The 18,249-nt window shown below is 32.8% G+C and overlaps 1 protein-coding gene across 4 annotated transcripts in view; it reads left to right on the top strand.

The window, feature by feature from the left end:
* ROBO1 (roundabout guidance receptor 1) overlaps positions 1-18,249 on the top strand; it is a 464,510-nt gene that overhangs the window by 221,249 nt on the left and 225,012 nt on the right. For all 4 annotated transcript variants that reach the window (XM_051984356.1, XM_051984358.1, XM_051984357.1 and 1 more), the window contains exon 3: positions 15,367-15,524. In XM_051984356.1, coding sequence (XP_051840316.1) covers positions 15,367-15,524 — 158 coding nt within the window. The remainder of the gene's footprint in view (positions 1-15,366; positions 15,525-18,249) is intronic.

The raw sequence follows: 18,249 nt of genomic DNA, 5'->3' as shown, positions 1-18,249 counted from the left end.
ATTCAGAAGTGGTTGTTTGGCCTGAACCCATGTGTTCCAATTAATGGGTTGATGTCACTATGTAGATGTTACTAGTTGAGTATCCTAAGGATCTATCTTTTCCACTCTACTAGGATTTTTTTCCTTTTTTGATCATTATCAATTATTTGGGTAAAAGCACTCATGATATAGTTCTAAAATCTATTTAAGTGCTACAGAAGCTGAAGGTGTAGGGAATACAGTGGATAACAATGTGAACATCCCAAAATATCTTGTTGAGTTATTGTGGCGATCCAAATTGAATATGATTGAATTTAATGAAAATAATTACAAACTCCTACACATGTACAAAAGTATAGGCTGAGGGAGGATATCACTTGGGAAATAACTTATGTGAAAAAATCTGGACATATTTGTATAGTACAAATTTATAATAAATCAGTATTGTGTTAGCAAATAGTATTTTCTTGGAGACTATGCATAAAGACTTGCTATTTCAGTTGTATAAAAGAGCTCTACCAATAAGAATAATTGATATGTTAGTTCCACTCGATCATTCTGACATAGGAGAAAGTTAAGGATTCTCCAGGTGACAGTGGAAAGAAAACTACCTCTGAAGTTAGAAGACCTGAAATTAAAATCTGTTTTTGATCCTAATTTTCCATGTGTCTTTAACAAGCATCAGGAGAAGTAAATTCTCAACAACTCCTTTTCTTCAATGATTGAATGATTTTATTATGCCTCTCACTATCCACAAGTCTAGCTTTCCTCCTACAACAACCTACTGACAATTCAGTTTTAGGTTTCCTTAACTTAATTATAATACCCAGCTTGGGGAATATTATATTTAGTGGTGGGTGCCGAATTTTTGGAAAATATTGATCAATATTGAGAAGAGTAGTTACCTGAGTGATGGAAGGATTGATAATCATACTAGATAAAGAATATTAAAGAATTATAGAAAATGTGGGTGTTTTTCTTAGAGAAGAGACTTATCGAAAACTTGTTTTCCATATGGAAATTTTTCTTTTAGGCTTTTAAAAAGTCATATAGAAGAAAGTGGGGAAAAGAGGAAACTCTTTGACAATTCCCTCAATTTTTTCAGTGACATTATGCTAGCCTGCTTTACTCTTTATATTAGGTTGAGTAGTCATATTCTGGACCCATCTTTTTCAAGGTTAGTATAAATCATGAAATTACAAGATGAAGAAAAAAGGATTTTTAAAGTGAATTATATTTTATTTTTAATTATATAATGTAAATTTAAAAATAATTTAATAAAAAAGTGTGAATAATTTGATATACCTATGGCTAAATACTTTGGTTTCCTGTTTTATTGTTTTTTTTTAATTTGTTATTCCAACTTTCAGAAAAATGACATTGTGATGTTTAGAAGTTGAGAAATCATACAAATAATTTTTATTATAACTTTTTATTTATAAAAACATATGGGTAATTTTTCAACATTGACCCTTTTGTTCCAAAATTTACCCTCCTTTCCTTCCCCTACATGGCAGATAGTCCAATATATATTAAATATGTTAAAATTTAAGTTAAATGCAATATATGTATACATATTTATACGGGCATCTTGCTGCACAAGAAAAAACAGATCTAGAAAGAAAGAAAAAACCTGAGAAGAATAACAAAAAGTGCAAGGAAACAATGAAAGAGTGAAAATGCTATGTTGTGGTCCATACTTATTTCCCATAGTTCTCTCTCTAGTTGTAGATGGTTCTTTTCATTCCTAAACAAGTGAAACTGGTTCAAATCATCTCATTGTTGAAGAGAGCAACATCCGTATTGTCTTCTTGTTGTCATGTATAATCTCCTGATTGTGCTCATTTCACTTAGCATCAGTTCATGTAGATCTCTCCAGGCCTTTCAGAAATCATCCTGCTGGTCATTTGTTACAGAACAATAATATTCTATAACATTCATACACCCATCCTCCAATTGGTGGGCATCCATTCAGTTTCCAGTTTTTGGTCACTATAAAAAGGGCTACCACAAACGTTTTTGCACATATGGGTCCCTTTTCCTCTTTAAGATCTCTTTGGGACATAAGTCCAGTAGTAATACTGCTGGGTCAAAATCTCTTTGGGACATAAGTCCAGTAGTAATACTGCTGGGTCAAAATCTCTTTGGGACATAAGTCCAGTAGTAATACTGCTGGGTCAAAATCTCTTTGGGATATAAGTTCAGGAGTAACACTGCTGGTTCAAAGCATATGTACAGTTTGATAACTTTTTGAGCATAGTTACAAATTGCTTTCCAGAATAGTTGGATCCATTCCCAGTTACACCAACAATGTATCAATGTCCCAGTTTTCTGACATCCTGTTCAACATTTCCCCTTATCTTTACTTGTCATCTTAGCCAATTTGAGAGATGTGTAGTGGTATCTCAAAGTTGTCTTAATTTGCATTTCTCTAATCAGTAGTGATTTCAAGCACCTTTTCATGGGACTAGAAATAGTTTCAACTTCTTCATTTGAAAATTATCTGTTCATAATTTGACCATTTATCAATTGGAGAATACCTTGATTTCTCACAAATTTGTGTCAGTTCTCTATATATTTGCAAATGAGGCCTTTGTCAGAACGTTTGAATGTAAAAAATGGATTCTCAGTTTATTGCTTCCCTTTTAATCTTGTCTACAGTAGTTTTATTTGTACAAAACCTTTTTAATTTAATATAATCAAAATTAAACGTTTTGTGATCTATAATGATCTCAGTTCTTCTTTGGTCACAAATTCCTTCTTCCTCCATAAGTCTGAAAGGTAAACTATCCTATGTTCTTCTAATTTATTAATAATCTCATTCTTTATGTCTAGATCATGAAATTATTTTGGCTTTATCTTGGCATGAGGTGTTAAATGTGGATTAATGCCTAGTTTCTGCTGTAGTAGTTTCCAATTTTCCCAGCAGTTTTTGTCAGGTAGTGAATTCTTATCCCAACAGCTGAGGTCTTTGGGTTTGTCTAACTAGATTGCTATAGTTATTGACTATTTTGTCCTGTGAATCTAACTATTCCACTGATCAACTACTCTTTTTCTTAGCCAATTGTAGTGATGGTTTTCATAACTGCTGCTTTATACTATAGTTTTAGATCTGATACAGCTAGACACCTTCAGTTGAATTTTTAAAATTAGTTCCCTTGAAATTCTTGACCTTGTGTTCTTCTAGATGAATTTTGTTGTTATTTTTTTCTCTGTCAGTAAAATAGTTTCTTGAGAGTTTGATCGATATAGCACTAAACAATAGATAAGTTTAAGTAGTATTATCTTCTTTATTATATTCACTCAACCTACCCAAGAGCACTAGATATTTCTCCAGTTGTTTATATGTGACTTTATTTTTTTGGAAAGTATTTTGAAGTTTTGGTCATAAAGTTCCTGACTTTCCATTGGCAGATAGATTCCCAAATATTTTATACTATCAGCAGTTATTTTACATGGAATTTCTCTTTGTATCTCTAGCTGTTGGATTTTGTTAGTGATGTATAAAAATGCTGATGATTTATATGGATTTATTTTGTATCCTGCAACTTTGCTAAAGGTGCAGATTATTTCTAATAGCTTTTTAGTAGAATCTGTGAAGTCCATTTATTCCTATACTCTCAAGTGTTTTTAGTAGGAGTGGATATTGAATTTTATCAAATGCTTTTTTCTGTATCTGTTGAGATGATCATATGGTTTTTGTTAATTTGGTTATTGATATAGTCAATTATGCTAATAGCTTTCCTAATATTGAACCAGCCCTGCATTCCTGGTAAATCCTACTTGGTCATGGTGTATTATCCTGGGGATGATTTTCTGTAATCTTTTTGCTAATATTTTATTTAAGATTTTTGCATCAATATTCATTAAGGAGATTGATCTATAATTTTCTTTATTTGTTTTCAACCTACCTGGTTTAGGTATCAGTACCATGTCTGTGTCATAAAAGGAATTTGGTATAGGAGTCCTTCATTTCCTATTTTTTCAAATCATGTATATAGTCTTGGAATTAATTTTTCTTTAAATGTTTGGTAGAATTTACATGTAAATTTATCTGGTCCTGGGGCTTTTTTCTTAGGCCTAGTTAATTAATAGTTTAGTATATTTCTTTTTCTAAAATGGGACTATTTAAGCAATTTACTTCCTCCTCTCTTAATTGGGCAGCCTATATTTTTGTAGGTATTTCTCCATTTCACTTACGGTATTAAATTTATTGGCATAAAGTTGGGCAAAGTAACTCCTAATTATTGCTCTAATTTCCTCTTCATTAGTGGAAAGTTCTCCCTTTTCATTTTTCAGAATTTAGTTTTCCTCTTTCCTTTTTCTAATCAAATTTATTAAAGGTTTATCTATTTTGTTGGTTTTTTCATAAAACCAGCTCTTAGTTTTATTTATTAATTCAATAGTTTTTTACTTTCAATTTAATTAATCTCTTATTTTTAGAATTTCAAGTTTGATATTTGATTGGTGTTTGATTTTAACCTGCTCTTTTTCTACTTTTTTTAGTTACAAGCCCTAGTCATTAATCTTCTCTTTCTTTATATTATGCAAGTAAGCCTCTAGAGAGATAAAATTTCTCCTTATGACCACTTTGGCTGCATCCCACAAATTTTGGTATATTGTCTCATTATTGTCATTTTCTTGGATGAAAATATTGTGTTTGTGATTTGCTGTTTCACCCTTTCATTCTTTAGGATGAGATTATTAGTTTCCATTTACTTTTTGGTCTATTTTCCCCTGGCTTTTTATTGAATGTAATTTTTATTGCATCATGATCTGAAAAAAATACATTTACTATTTCTGCCTTTCTGCATTTGATTTTGAGGTATTTATGTCCTAATGTGTGGTTAATTTTTGTATGGGTTTCCTTCCCTGCCAAGAAGAAAGTGTATCTCTTTCTGTCTCCATTCAATTTTTTTTCCAAAGATCTATCATACCTAACTTTTCTAGTATTGCCTTTACCTCTTTAACTTCTTTCTTATTTATTTTGTGGTTTGATCTAGTTCTGAGAGAGCAATGTTGAGATCTACCACTATTATAGAATTGCTGTCTATTTCTTCTTGCAGCCCTCTTAACTTCCCCTTTAAGAATTTCCATGCTTTATTACTTGGTGCATATATATTTAGTATTGATATTGCTTCATTATCTATATTATACTTTAGCAAGATATAGTTTTCCTTCCTTATCTCTTTTAATTAGATCAATTTTTGCTTTTACTTGATCTGAGATTAGGATGGCTACCCCTGCTTTTTTGACTTTACCTGAAGCATAATAGATTCTGCTTCAGCCTTTTATCTTTATTCTATATGTATCTCTCTGCTTTAAATGTGTTTCTTGTAAACAATATATTATAGGATTCTGTCTTTTAATCCAGTCTGTTATCTGCTTCTGCTTTATGGGAGACTTCACCCCATTCACATTTACAGTTAAAACTACTGATTCTGTATTTCCTGCCATCTTATTATCCCTGAATTATATTTTTCTCTTTCCTTTTCCCCTTTCTCCTTTCCCCAGTATTTAACTTATGAGCACCCCTTGCCACAAGCAGCACTCTCCCCTCGAAACCCTTCCCCTTTCTTATACGTTTTCCTTATTATTTCTTTTTCCATTCTATTTAGCCCACCCCTTGCCTTTTCACCTTTCCCCTCCCACTTTTTAAAAAGGTGAGACAAGTTTCTCTCATCTTTATAGTTTCTCTGTAAACCAAATATGTCTAATATTTTCTCTTTGAGCCAATCTGATGAGAGTAAAATTCACACAATGTTCTTCCCCCTCCCTTCTTCCCCTCAAATATAATAGGTTTCTTCTGTCTCTTCCTGATATATAATTTCCTTCATTTTACCTGTACTTTTTTCTTTTTTCTGGTACAATCCCTTTTTACCTCTACTTTCTTTTTATATTTTAACAGTAAATCAGATTATACATGTACTCTCCATGAATACCCACAATAAAATACAGTTCTTAAGAGTTCTTTTTACCTTTTTATGCTTCTCTTGAATCCTGTATTTGGAGGTCTAATTTTTTGTTATTTATTTTCATCATAAATAGAATTCATATGTTTCACTGAATGCTCATATTCTTCTATGGAAGAAAATTCTGAATTTCGAGGTTTATTTTTGGCTGCAATCCACGTTCTTTTACCTTTTTTCAGAATATCAGATTCTAGGCTCTTCAATCCTTTAAGGTGGAAGTTGCTAGATCCTGGGTAATCCTAATTGTGGCTCCTTGGTGTTTGAATTGTTTCTTTCTGGCTGCTAGTGATATTTTTTCCCTATGGTTTGATAGTTCTGAAATTTAGTTATGATATTTCTTGGAGTTTTAATTTTGGGGTCTCTTTTAGGTGGTGTTTGGAGAATTCTTTCAGTGGCTATTTTACCTTCTGATTCTATGAGAATCAGGGCAGTTCTATTTGATGATTTTCTGAAAAATTGTGTCCAGGCTGTTTGAGTGATCACAGATTTCAGGGATTCCAGAGATCATTAGATTCTCTCTCTTAGATCTGTTTATCTTTTTTTCTATGTTTTCATGTTTATGGTTTTGCTTGAGTGATTCTTCATGTCTTGAGTCATTCATTTCCATTTGTTCAGTTTTGATTTTTAGTGAATTATTTATTTTTATTTTATTTATTTATTTTTAATTCTTTTTATATTTGTCAAACTGAGTTTTTTATTGAGTTGTTTTGTTCTATGGAATTTTTCATTTCACACAATTTTTTAAGGAGTTATTTTCTTTTTTTCATTTTACAATTTGTTTTCCTGAGAGGTATTTGCCTTTTCCATTTCACAAATTGTGTTTTTCAGGGTATTAGTATTATTTTTTTTCCATTTTGTGAAATCTATCTTTTAATGAGTTATATACTTTTCCAAACTCTATTGCAAAGTTTTCCTTTTCTTTCCCCATTTTTCTTCTAGCTCTCTTTTGAGATCCTTTTAAATTTCTTTTAGGAGACCCTTGTGTGATGGGGACTAGGTTATATCAGTCTTTGGGCCTTCATCTGGAGACAATCTGCTTTTAGTCTCCTCAGAGTTTGAAATCTGTTCTTCTCTTTTGAGAGTTCTCTTTGCCTTTTTATTCATTAAAAAAACAAAAATTAGGATCTCCTTTTTGCGTAAGGGAAGTTTTCTATGCTTCCTTCATAGGTGGTAGTGAAGTAGCAGAATTATTGGCTTTGCTGGATCAGTGATGACTCATTTCTGGTGCTTGTTTGGTGTGACCAGGTCCCGTGAGACTTGGGGGTTGGAGTTCTCTTTAACTTTAGTGTATATGTTGGATGTTGTTATAATTTCTCCACTTATCTACTGGCTTGTAGCCAGGGCAGAGTAGCCAGCACCAGTGTAGAATCCTCCCCATAGATTCTCTGCCAGGCAGAATCTTCATAGACCTGTGGAGAATTGGCACTGCCCTGGTTATGTTGGCATTCTGCGCCTCGCCACCTCTTCCCATGCCTTACTGAAATAGACCTTTTCTGGCAGTCTTAAAAAATAACTTCTGCTGGTAATTTGCTGCACTCCTAATATTTGTGGATTCTGCCAATCCAGAGGTAATTCAGAGACTGGATTTTGTAATTAGCATGAGAGTAGTTGAAGAAGATCAGAAAGAAACATGTAATTTTTTTAATTAAGAAATTACTAAACTTCAAAGATGCTTAAAAACATATAGAGATAGTATAAGCCTTTAATTTTTGAAACAATTCATTTTTGTTTATCTTTTCAACCTTCTTTCCCTGCATAACACTTTTTAATAGCCATAATTTCTTTTTGATATAATTTTATTAGTAAATAATATTCACCAAATTGTCAACAAATTCAACAAAATTCAACAATATTGTAAATTCAGTCTTAAGAAATCAATTAAAATTTTTGTCAAATCTTATTTTTTTTTTTACATGGTAAAATATTGAGCCTCTAGAGTAAATTATGAATTTTCTTTCAAATATGTTTTGTCAATACTGTTATATTTAAGTTGTAATAAAAACAGCTTTATGCAAAAAAAGCAAAGTATTGTTGGTTGGGATAATGGATGCTTTTTATTTTCCTTTTGCAATTCCAAAGAAACTGAGGCAAGATAGAGATTAGAGAGTATTTAATAATTTATTTAAATGGAAGATATTTACTGGGACCAAATGGATCCATGGTTTGGTATTAGGGCTGAATTAGACTATGGTCTCCAAGAATCTAGCAAACAATGGGAGTTCTCAATGACATATATACACGTGGCTCAGACATAGGGGGTAGATTGATGCGGGGTGGAGTCAGCATGCTGAGATCTGGAACACAGGTCTAACAATTTGGTTCTGACAGAGTGAGGGGAGGTATGGGGACATCTGATAATTGTGATTACAGAATGGAGAGAGCCACCCAACATTCTGATGATGCCTAAGGTAGAAAGTCTTTCTCCTTATCTAGATCATCATGATTAGGAGGAAGGGAGGGGTGGTTGAGCAGAACAATTATAAACTTTCGGCAAACTGAATCAAGATAATTAGGGAAACTGAGTCAGTACAATAAAAGAGAACGGACATAACACTACCCTTATATATTCTAAGTGTACTCAACTTGTCTCATTATATAATTGAAAAGGCATGCTTTAAAAAAAAAAGAGAGAAACCTACAAAGCCAAGTTATATTTAACCTTTTATTCCACAGAATTTATATATGAAAAGACAGGAATTACCAGTTTAAAGTATGATTTTTGTAAACCTCTTAACTAGTTTGAGGTTTTGAACCTTAAATTTAGGATTTTTTAAAAAGTAGTCATTAAAGAACTATATTTTATATTGTGGTACTCTAATTCTTAAATATATTCTTAAATGGATGTGAGTTGGAATATGGAGAACTGTATGTAAATGCCAACTGCCAACTCCCAGAGTAATGCGTCTCTTGAATCGATATGTCACTTTTTAAAATTTAAAAGCATCTTTTTCCTTTCATCCTTCCCAATCTCTCTCTTTTAACAATAGTTATAATTCAGCTTGGCTTATTGATTTCTGACGGGGTATTCAAATTGTGGCAATTTCACTTAGAACTTTTCTGATCATGGGCAAATTATGTTACATATCTATGAAAATCAGACTAGATGATATCTCAGATCATGTCTAATTCTTACATAACTGTAATAAAACTTTTTGTATTATGTAATTCCAATTACATGGGTATATGTGTGAAGATTTTAGAGGAGAAAACAATGCTGATGATATTACATTGAGGTTTTTTGGTATCTTTTTCTTACTATTTGTGTATTATATCTATATATATTTTAAATGCAATTTGACAGTTTCCCTGCAAATGAGTCTTTTGGCAACATCTTTCATGGAAGAAGGGGAAAATGAATCCTCAATTTAATAGCTTTTCTAAATTGTATATTCTCTTTTTTTAAAAAAAATATGTAAATGACAATGCTTATATACATAGTAATGCTGTGTTTAATTTCTCCCATTGAAATATAACCTTTTGTGTATTTATTCATTTATTTTTTTTTTTTGTGGCAGTGGAGGTTAAGTGAATTGCCCAGGGTCACACAGCTAGAAAATGTTAAATGTCTGAGTCCAAATTTCAACTCAGGTCGTTCTGACTTCAAGGCTGGTGCTGTATTCACTTGAGCCATGTAGCTGGCCCTCTTGTGTGTTATTTAAAGGAACCAAATTTCATAATTTGTTCTTTTCATTTTTATATTAATATATTTCTGTGTAATTCCTTTGTTAAAATACATATATAACTAGAAAATTTCAATGTTTTTAATAATCCAATTCTTTTTAGTTATGGATTACAGAAAGAATAGACTTAATAAAATGGATTATTAGCTATGTGTTAATAGAAATAACACTACACTGAGTACCAAATGTTACCATTCTCAGATATGCTTAAGATTCCTTTTTAAAAAAATGATTTTTTGTTTTCAAAATACATGCAAAGATAGTTTTCAGCATGTACCCCTGCAAAACCATGTGCTCCAAGTTTTTCTCCTTCCCTCAACCGTTTAGAGGAAACAATCCAATATATGTTAAATATGTATAATTGTTCTATATATACACTTCCATATTTATCATGCTACACAAGAAAAATCTGATCAAAAAAGGAAAAAAATGAGAAAAAAGCAAGTAAATAACATCAGAAAATGTGCAAATACTATGTTGTGTCTCACAGTCTTCTTTTTGGATGGAGATGGTTGTCTCTATCACAAGTCCACTGGAATTGGCATGAATTACCGCATTGCTGCAAAGAACCAATTCCATCAGAATTGATGAACACAATTTTGTTGCCTCTAGGTACAATGTTGTTTTGCTTCTACTCACTTCATTCAACATCAGTTTATGTAAGTCTCTCCTTAAGAGACTTTCTCTAACGTCTCTTCTAAAACCAGTTTCTTATAGAACAGTAATATTTCATGATATTCATATGCTATATACCATATACCATATAACATAACTTATTCATCCATTGTCTAACTTCTGGGCTTCCACTCAATTTCAACTTCCTTGCCACTACCAAAAGGTTTGCTACAAACATTTTTCCACATGTGGGTCCTTATCTTTTTTTTTTTTTTTTATTATCTCTTTGGGATACAGACACTGCTGAATCAAAAGGTATGCACAGTTTGACAGCCATTTGGGCACAGTTCCAAATTGCTCTTCAGAATGGTTGGATCAGTTCACAACTGCATCAACAATGTATTAGTGTCTTAGTTTTCCCAAATTCCCTCCGATGTTTATCATTGTCTTTTCCTGTCAACTTAGTCAGTCTGAGAGATGGAAAGTGGTACATTAGCATTGTCTTAATTTGCATTTCTCTAATCAGTAATGTTTTGGAGACTTTTTTCTTTTAGGTGGAAATGGTTTTAAATTGTTCATCTGAAAATTGTTCATATCCTTTGATCATTTATCATTTGGACAATAGTTTGTATTGTTATATATCTGAGTTACTTATCTATATATTTTAGAAATGAGGCCTGTATCATAAACACTGGATATAAATTTCCCTCCTTCCCCCCCATCCCCACCCCCCAGTTTTCTGCTTCCCTTTCAGTCTTGTCTGCATTGGTTTTGTGTGCATTAAAAAAACTGTAATTTAATATAATCAAAATTATCCATTTTGCATTTCATAAATGTTCTCTGATTCCTTTTTGGCCATAAATTCCTTCCTTCTCCACAAATCTGAGATGTCGATTATCCCTTGTTCTCTGAATTTGCCTTTAATGCACTTTTTATGTCTTAATTGTGAACCATTTTGACTTTATGTTGATATAGGATGTTAAGTCTTAGTCAGTGTGTCATTTCTGCCACATTATTTTTCAATTTTCCCAATAATTTTTGTCTAATAGTGAATTCCTTTCTCAGAACCTGGAATCTTTGAGTTTATCAAACACAAGATTACTATAGTCATTGACTATTTTGTCTTGTGACCCTCACCTATTCCACTGATCAGCTACTCTATTTCTTAGGCAGTTCACCAAATGGTTTTGATGACTACTATTTTATAGTAGTTTTAGGTCTGGTATAACTAGGCCACCTTTAGTAATTCCCTTGAAATTCTTGACCTTTTATTCTTCCAGATTAATTTTGTTAATTTTTTCTAGCTCTGTAAAGTAATTTTTTCATACTGATAAGGTAGATTAATTTAGGTAGGATTGTCCTTTTTGTTATATTAATATATTGGCTTACTCGTGAACTTTATGTATGTGAAAAGTATTTTGTAGTTGTGTTCATATAGTCCCTAGCTTTGTTTTGGGAGGTAGACCTTCAAATATTTTATATTTTCTAATTATTTTAAGTGGAATTTCTCTTTAAATGTTTTGCTGCTAGACTTTGCTAGTAACATATAGAAATGCTGATGATTTATATGGATTTATTTTGTATCTTGCAACTTTGCTAAAGTTGATAATTTTTTTCTAGTTTTTAGTTGATTCATCTTATTCCTTTTCCCCCCCTCTTGTTGCTAAAGCTAACATTTGTAATACAATAGTGAATAGTTATGGTAATAGGGGACAACTTTGTTTCACCCTTTATCTTATTGTGAATGCTTCTAGTTTATCCCTATTACATCTTGCATTTGCTGATGGTTTTAGATCTATACTACTGATCATTTTAAGGAAAACTTCATTTATTCCTATGCGTTCTAGTGTTTTAATAGTAACAGGTATTGGATTTTATCAAATGATTGTTCTCCATCTATTAAGATAATCATATGGTTTCTGTTAGCTTGGTTATTGATAGAATCTATTATGCTGTAAGTTTCCCTAATACTGAATTAGCCCTGCCTTCCTGGTATAAATTCTTTTTGATCATAATATATTATTCTGATGATAACTTGCTGTAATCTCTTTGCTAATATTTTATTTAAGATTTTTGCATCAGTATTCATTAGGGAAATTCGCTTATAATTTTCACTGTTTTGACCCTAACTGCTTTAATTATTAGCATGATATTTGATTTATAAATGGAATTGGTAGGACTCCTTCTTTCCCTACCTTTCCAAATAGTTTGTATAGCATTGAAATCAATAATTCTTTAAATGTTTGGTTGAAATCTCTTGTGCATCTTCTGGCCCTGTAGATTTTTTCCTTTGGAATTCTTTAATAGTGTATTCATTTCCTTTTTCTAAAATGGAATTATTTAAGTAATCGTCTCTATTTTATTCAAGTATACATAAAAAGATATAAAACTTCTTCTAAAAACTGCTTTGGCTGCATTTCCTAAATTTTGTTATGTTTCATTATTGTCACTCTCTTCGATGAAATTAAAAGTTGATTTTATGGCTTGTTGTTTCACCCATTCATTCTTTAGGATTCAATTATTTAGTTCCCAATTAATTTTTCTTCTATTTTTATAGATCATTTGTTATTTATTAGATTTATTTTTGCTTTTGCTCGATCTGAGATCAAGATTGCTATCTCTTTTATTTATACTTGTGCTGAAGTGTAGTAGATTCTGTTCTAGTCTTTTACCTTTATTTTGTATGTGTCTCTCTGTTTCAAATGTGTTACTTGTAAACTAATTGTAGGATTCTACCTTTTATTCCATCTGCCATCTACTTAGGTTTTGTGGGGGAGTTCATCCCATTCATATTCATAAAATGACTAACTCTGTATTTCTTGCCATCCTATTTTTTTCCCAAGTTCTGCTTTTCTCTCTCCTTTCTCCCTTTACCTCCTCACCAGTGTTTTCCTTCTGACTACCACCTTTCTCAATTTAGCCTCCCCTTTTTCAGCCTCTTCCCACTTTCTTTTTCCTTTTTCCTTCTACTTATATTGGCCTTCCCCTTTCGTGTCCCCCTTTTCCTTCTACTTCGCTATAGGTTGAGACAAGTTTCTATATCAAACTAAATATGACTAATATTCCTTCTTTGAGCCAAATGTGATGAAGATTAAGATTGAAAGAGTGCTCACCCTCTTTCCTTCTTTCCCTCAAGTGTAATAGATCGGTTTTTTGCCTCTTTATGTGATGTAATAATTTACCTCATTTTCCTTCCCCTTTCCTCCTCTTCTACTACATCCCATTTTTCAATTAAATTAAATCATACCTAGGCTTTCTAAGTATGTCCTTAAAAAAATTACACTTTTCAAGAGTTGAACATATTCTCTCCCCACATAGGAATTTAAACATTTTAACTTTAAAAAAAAATTGTTATTTTATTTCCTTTTTGTCCTCTTATGCTTCTCTTGAGTTTTGTATTTGAATCTGTATTTGAATTGAATTTGAGTTCTGTTCAGCTCTGGTTTTTTCATGAAAAATAATTGAAAATCTCCCATTTTATTGAATGTCTATTTTGCCCTGAAAGATAATGCTTACTTTTGCTGGGTAAGCTAATCCTTGGTGGCATTCCAAGCTCTTTTGCATTCTGGAATACTAAATTACAGTCCCTTTGATCCTTTAAAGTGCATCTTGCTAGATCCTCCTGATTGTGGTTCCTCAACATTTGAATTCTTTCTTTCTGGCTGCTTGCAATATTTTCTCCTCAATGTGATAATTCTGGAATTCAGCTATATCCTTGGATTTTTCATTTTGGGGTCTCTTTCAGGGTGTTATCAGTGGACTCTTATAATGGCGATTTTTTACTCTGTGATTCTAGCTTATAAGGGTGGTTTTCCTTGATTATTTCTTGAAAGATGTTGTCTAGGCTTTTTTTTTTTTTTTTTCCCAATAATGGTTTTCAGGTAGTTCAATAATTCTTAGATTGCTTCTCCTGAATCTATTTTCTAGGAGAGTTGTTTTTCCAGGGAGGTATTTTACATTTTCTTTTCCCTTTTTCATTTTGGGTGATTTTGTTTGACTCCTTTTTGATAACTCATTGATCTTTCCCTTATATTTGTCCAATTCTAGTTTTTATTGAATTATTTTCTTTACTTAGCTTTTTAACTTTATTTTGCTTTTGGCTAACTGAGCTTAATTTCTGTCTTTCCTTTTCCAAAGCTCTTCCCCCCGCACCCCCCCATTTTTCTTCTATATCACTTTAAAGGTCTATTTTGAAGTCTTCCAAGAGAACCTTTTGAGTTGGCCACCAGACTTATATCACCCTTTCAGTCATCATTGAGAGAAATTTTTTCTTTAGTGTCCTCTCGGTTTGAGTTCTGTTTTTCCCTGTCTCCATAGTAGTTGTCTAGTATTAAACTCTTTTTCCTTTTTTGTTCATTTTTAACGATTGAGTCTGCTTTTAGGGAAAAGGGAGATTGTCCCAAGCCTCCTCTACAAATGAAAGGGGTTTTACATTTCCCTGGGGCTGGGGCTATTCCTTTCCTTTTTCTGCTTCATAGGCATGATGAAGTCTTGCTTATTATTCTGGGTTCAAGGGTTCCCCATTTGCCTTCTGTAGTTGTGTTAGCTAATCTGCTGATCCACTGGCTTCTATACCAGGACAAGACTAGCCAATGTTGATGTATTTTAGTTACAAGCATCCCACATGTTTCCAGTGCATTTGCAAAGAATCTCACATCTAACCTCTGCCTAAATGTGACACATTTCTTGAAGTCCTTCCAAAATTCCTTCTGCTGGGAATGTTACACTCCAAATGTTTTTGAATTCTGTCACTTCAAAATATGTTCACAGGTTTCATATGGTATTGATTCTGAGAGAAACCAGTAGTATCTCAGGCAAAGACCTATCTACTCTCTGTCATCTTGGCTCTGCGTCCTAGGATTACTTTTTTTTTTAAGAAAATGGATGACTGTGTATAAGTTTTACCACTATTTGTAACATCCTATTATAATATCTGTTTATAATGACATGAGTGTCTCTGTGTGTCTCTGTCTGTCTGTCTGTTTCTCTCTGTCTCTGTGTCTCTGTCTCTGTCTCTCTGTCTCTTTCTCTCTTCCTTTTTTTCTCTCCCCCTCTTTCCCTGGCCTCCATTACACACACTCCAACAGTGATGGTAATATTTGATTTTTGTTTCTTTAAAGTCCTACGAGATGACTTCAGACAAAACCCTTCAGATGTAATGGTGGCAGTAGGAGAACCTGCAGTGATGGAATGCCAGCCTCCTCGAGGCCATCCCGAACCTACAATTTCATGGAAAAAAGATGGATTACCATTGGATGATAGAGATGAAAGAATTACTGTAAGTATTAAAATAGTCATATGAGCATAGTTGTGGATACTTTCATCAATGAAACAGTAAATTGAAGATATGACTACTTCTTTTGGATATCCTTAAGGCATAACAGTTTCTCCTTCCAGCTAAATAGTATTTTTATTTATTGTAAAGTTGATACACCAACATATATTTATATAGTAATTAAAAGCTGTGAACTCATGGGGCGCCCTATGACAACCTAAGGTTAGTTACTAAGAACACTTATTATCATGAGCATTTTACAAATTTGCACACTCTTGTTCAGAGCAGTGACATGAGCTGTTCATAGTCATATCCTAAGGAGATGTCAAACTGAGCTTTCCTGGCTCCCAATTTCTATTGTATCAAGCTACCACAGGAATATGAGCTAATTAGGCCTATAATGCTATTTGTTTGGCCACTAGAGATGAAAAAGAGATTTTTTTTTTGTGATGACCATTATCACCCTGGATACCTTAGAATCAGCCGGAGTCAGGATAAGCAAAAGTCCTTAGATTTTCTTCTTGGTCTTTAGAGGTAGGATTGAATTGGATGTAAGCAGAATCTCCACCGACCTTCCTTCTCCCTCGGCTACTGCCAAAGTGACTCTGGCTAGTCTTACTCCACCCTCTAGTCCCTCCTACAATCTTCTGTATACTCCAATCATCGAGCCAGCACAGAAAAGTGGGAAGGACCATTTTTCAAGCATATGCCCATAGAGTTTTGTCCAATCGGTAGTTAGCCTCTTCAAGTGCTCTGCTGTCCTGACCCCAGTGCATAGACTCAAGAGTTTCAAGCACATTACATTAAAATTTTTTTTTTCTTTTTAAATATACTTAAGGAGTTGGTCTTTAAATCTTTGGTTTACAATACAAAGTGCATAGTCTTGCATTTTCCCTTCTCTTGATAGTAAAGGAAAGTGTGTTTCATTATTAGATCTCCATAATAAACCTTGGTCATTACAATTCTTTCTCATTAAAACTCTGTTTTAGTTATTTAATTATGCTTTTTATTTATTTATTTTTTGATCTATTTTGTTTCATATACATTTTTATATTCACCATTTCTTTTGGAGCAATTATATGCATTTACTTCTTTATACTTCAATTTATTTTTACATTCCTTAGTTAATCAACAAAGATTTATTTAGCTTTTTATAATAAATAACTGTGTTAAGTGCTAGGGATACAACATAAACATACTCTCTGCCCTCACAGAGCTTATATTCTAATGAAGAGTACAATTCTATATAAATTTGACCACTTCTCTGTTTCCTTTTCTGGATACTCCTCCACTTCTCTTCTAAAACTGTACATAGTTTTAAGGCTTTGGTCCTGGGCTTTCTTCTATTCTTGTTCCTTACAATTTCATTTGGTGATTTAATAAACTCTCAAGGATTTATTTAATTTGCATCTCTGTCCTCTATTCCCAGTTTCTTCTAATTTCCAATATTAAATCCCTAACATTCAGACATTTCAAACTGGTTGTCCAACAGATATCTTAAACTCAATATGTCCAGAACAAAACTCTTTATGTTTTCTGTTTAAAACTTTCCTTCTCATACTTCTGCTATTGTTTAAGATAGCAGTACCATTCTTAGTCACAGTCTAAGATTCAGCCTGGATTGTTTACTGTCTCTGACCCTACATATATTCAATCTGTTGTTAATGTTTGTCGATTTCATCTTTGTGGTTATTCCCAAATAATGGCTCTCTCTCTTGTCTGACACAGCCATTACTTAGGTGCAGTCCCTTATTACCTCATTGTGACTGTTGCTCGTTCTTGGGTCTGCCCGCCTCAAGTCTTTCCCTACTCCAATCCATTCTCCTTTTAGATAGCAAAATGATTTTTCTTAAGTGCCAATCTCCCCTTTCCCCATTATGCTCCCTATTCCCTTTCAGTAAATTTCAGTGTCTTCCTACTGCTTCCAAGGTCAAAGATAAAATGCTCTGTTTGGTATTCAGAGTCCTTTATACTTTAACCCCTTCCTATTTTTCCAGACTTCTAATACTTATTTCATATCACATACCCATATACTCTTTGACTGGCCTTCTGATTGTCCATGAACAAGACATTGCATCTCTTAGTTCTGAGTTTATCTATTTTTAATCTTCTGTAGGAAGCCTAGCCTAGCCTAACCTTATTAAATTTTAGCATCTTCCCTTTCTAAGTTATTTCTTATTTATCCTGTATATAACTTATTCGTACAGATTTGTTTGCTTGTCATCTCTGAGTGGTGAGTGCTTTAGGGTCAGGGATTGTCTTTTGCCTTTTTTTGTATCTTCAGAACATCATAAGGTTGGGCACATAGTAGGTACTTAATAAATATTTATTGATTATTGTGCATTTGCACAATACCAAATATATGGAAGACATATTTAAAGGAGAAGTTACTAGAGCACACTAGTTACTAGAGTTAAATAGTGTAAAATCATGTTGTTATATGATAAAATGTTAAGGAGCTGCAAGTAGGTCAGTGTCAGTGGAACATAGGATGAGAGTAACATACTCTCATACTGAAGATTGTCTTCATATGAAAGGGCCAGATCATAAAGAACTTTAAATACTCAGAAGAGGATTTCATATTTAGATATAGAAGAATAGTTAAAATTATAGTTTAATGAATAGAGGTGCCATGGTCTGACCTATATTTAAGAAAACCATTTTGGCAGCTATATGGACGATAAGTGAGAGAGTAGAGAAAGACATGAATGAAGATTGAAGTCCAATT

Source organism: Antechinus flavipes, chromosome 3 (genome assembly GCF_016432865.1).
Source record: "Antechinus flavipes isolate AdamAnt ecotype Samford, QLD, Australia chromosome 3, AdamAnt_v2, whole genome shotgun sequence".
Classification (NCBI taxonomy): domain Eukaryota; kingdom Metazoa; phylum Chordata; class Mammalia; order Dasyuromorphia; family Dasyuridae; genus Antechinus; species Antechinus flavipes.
Note: the sequence above shows the minus strand (reverse complement) of the source record. Positions and strands in the feature narration are given on the sequence as shown.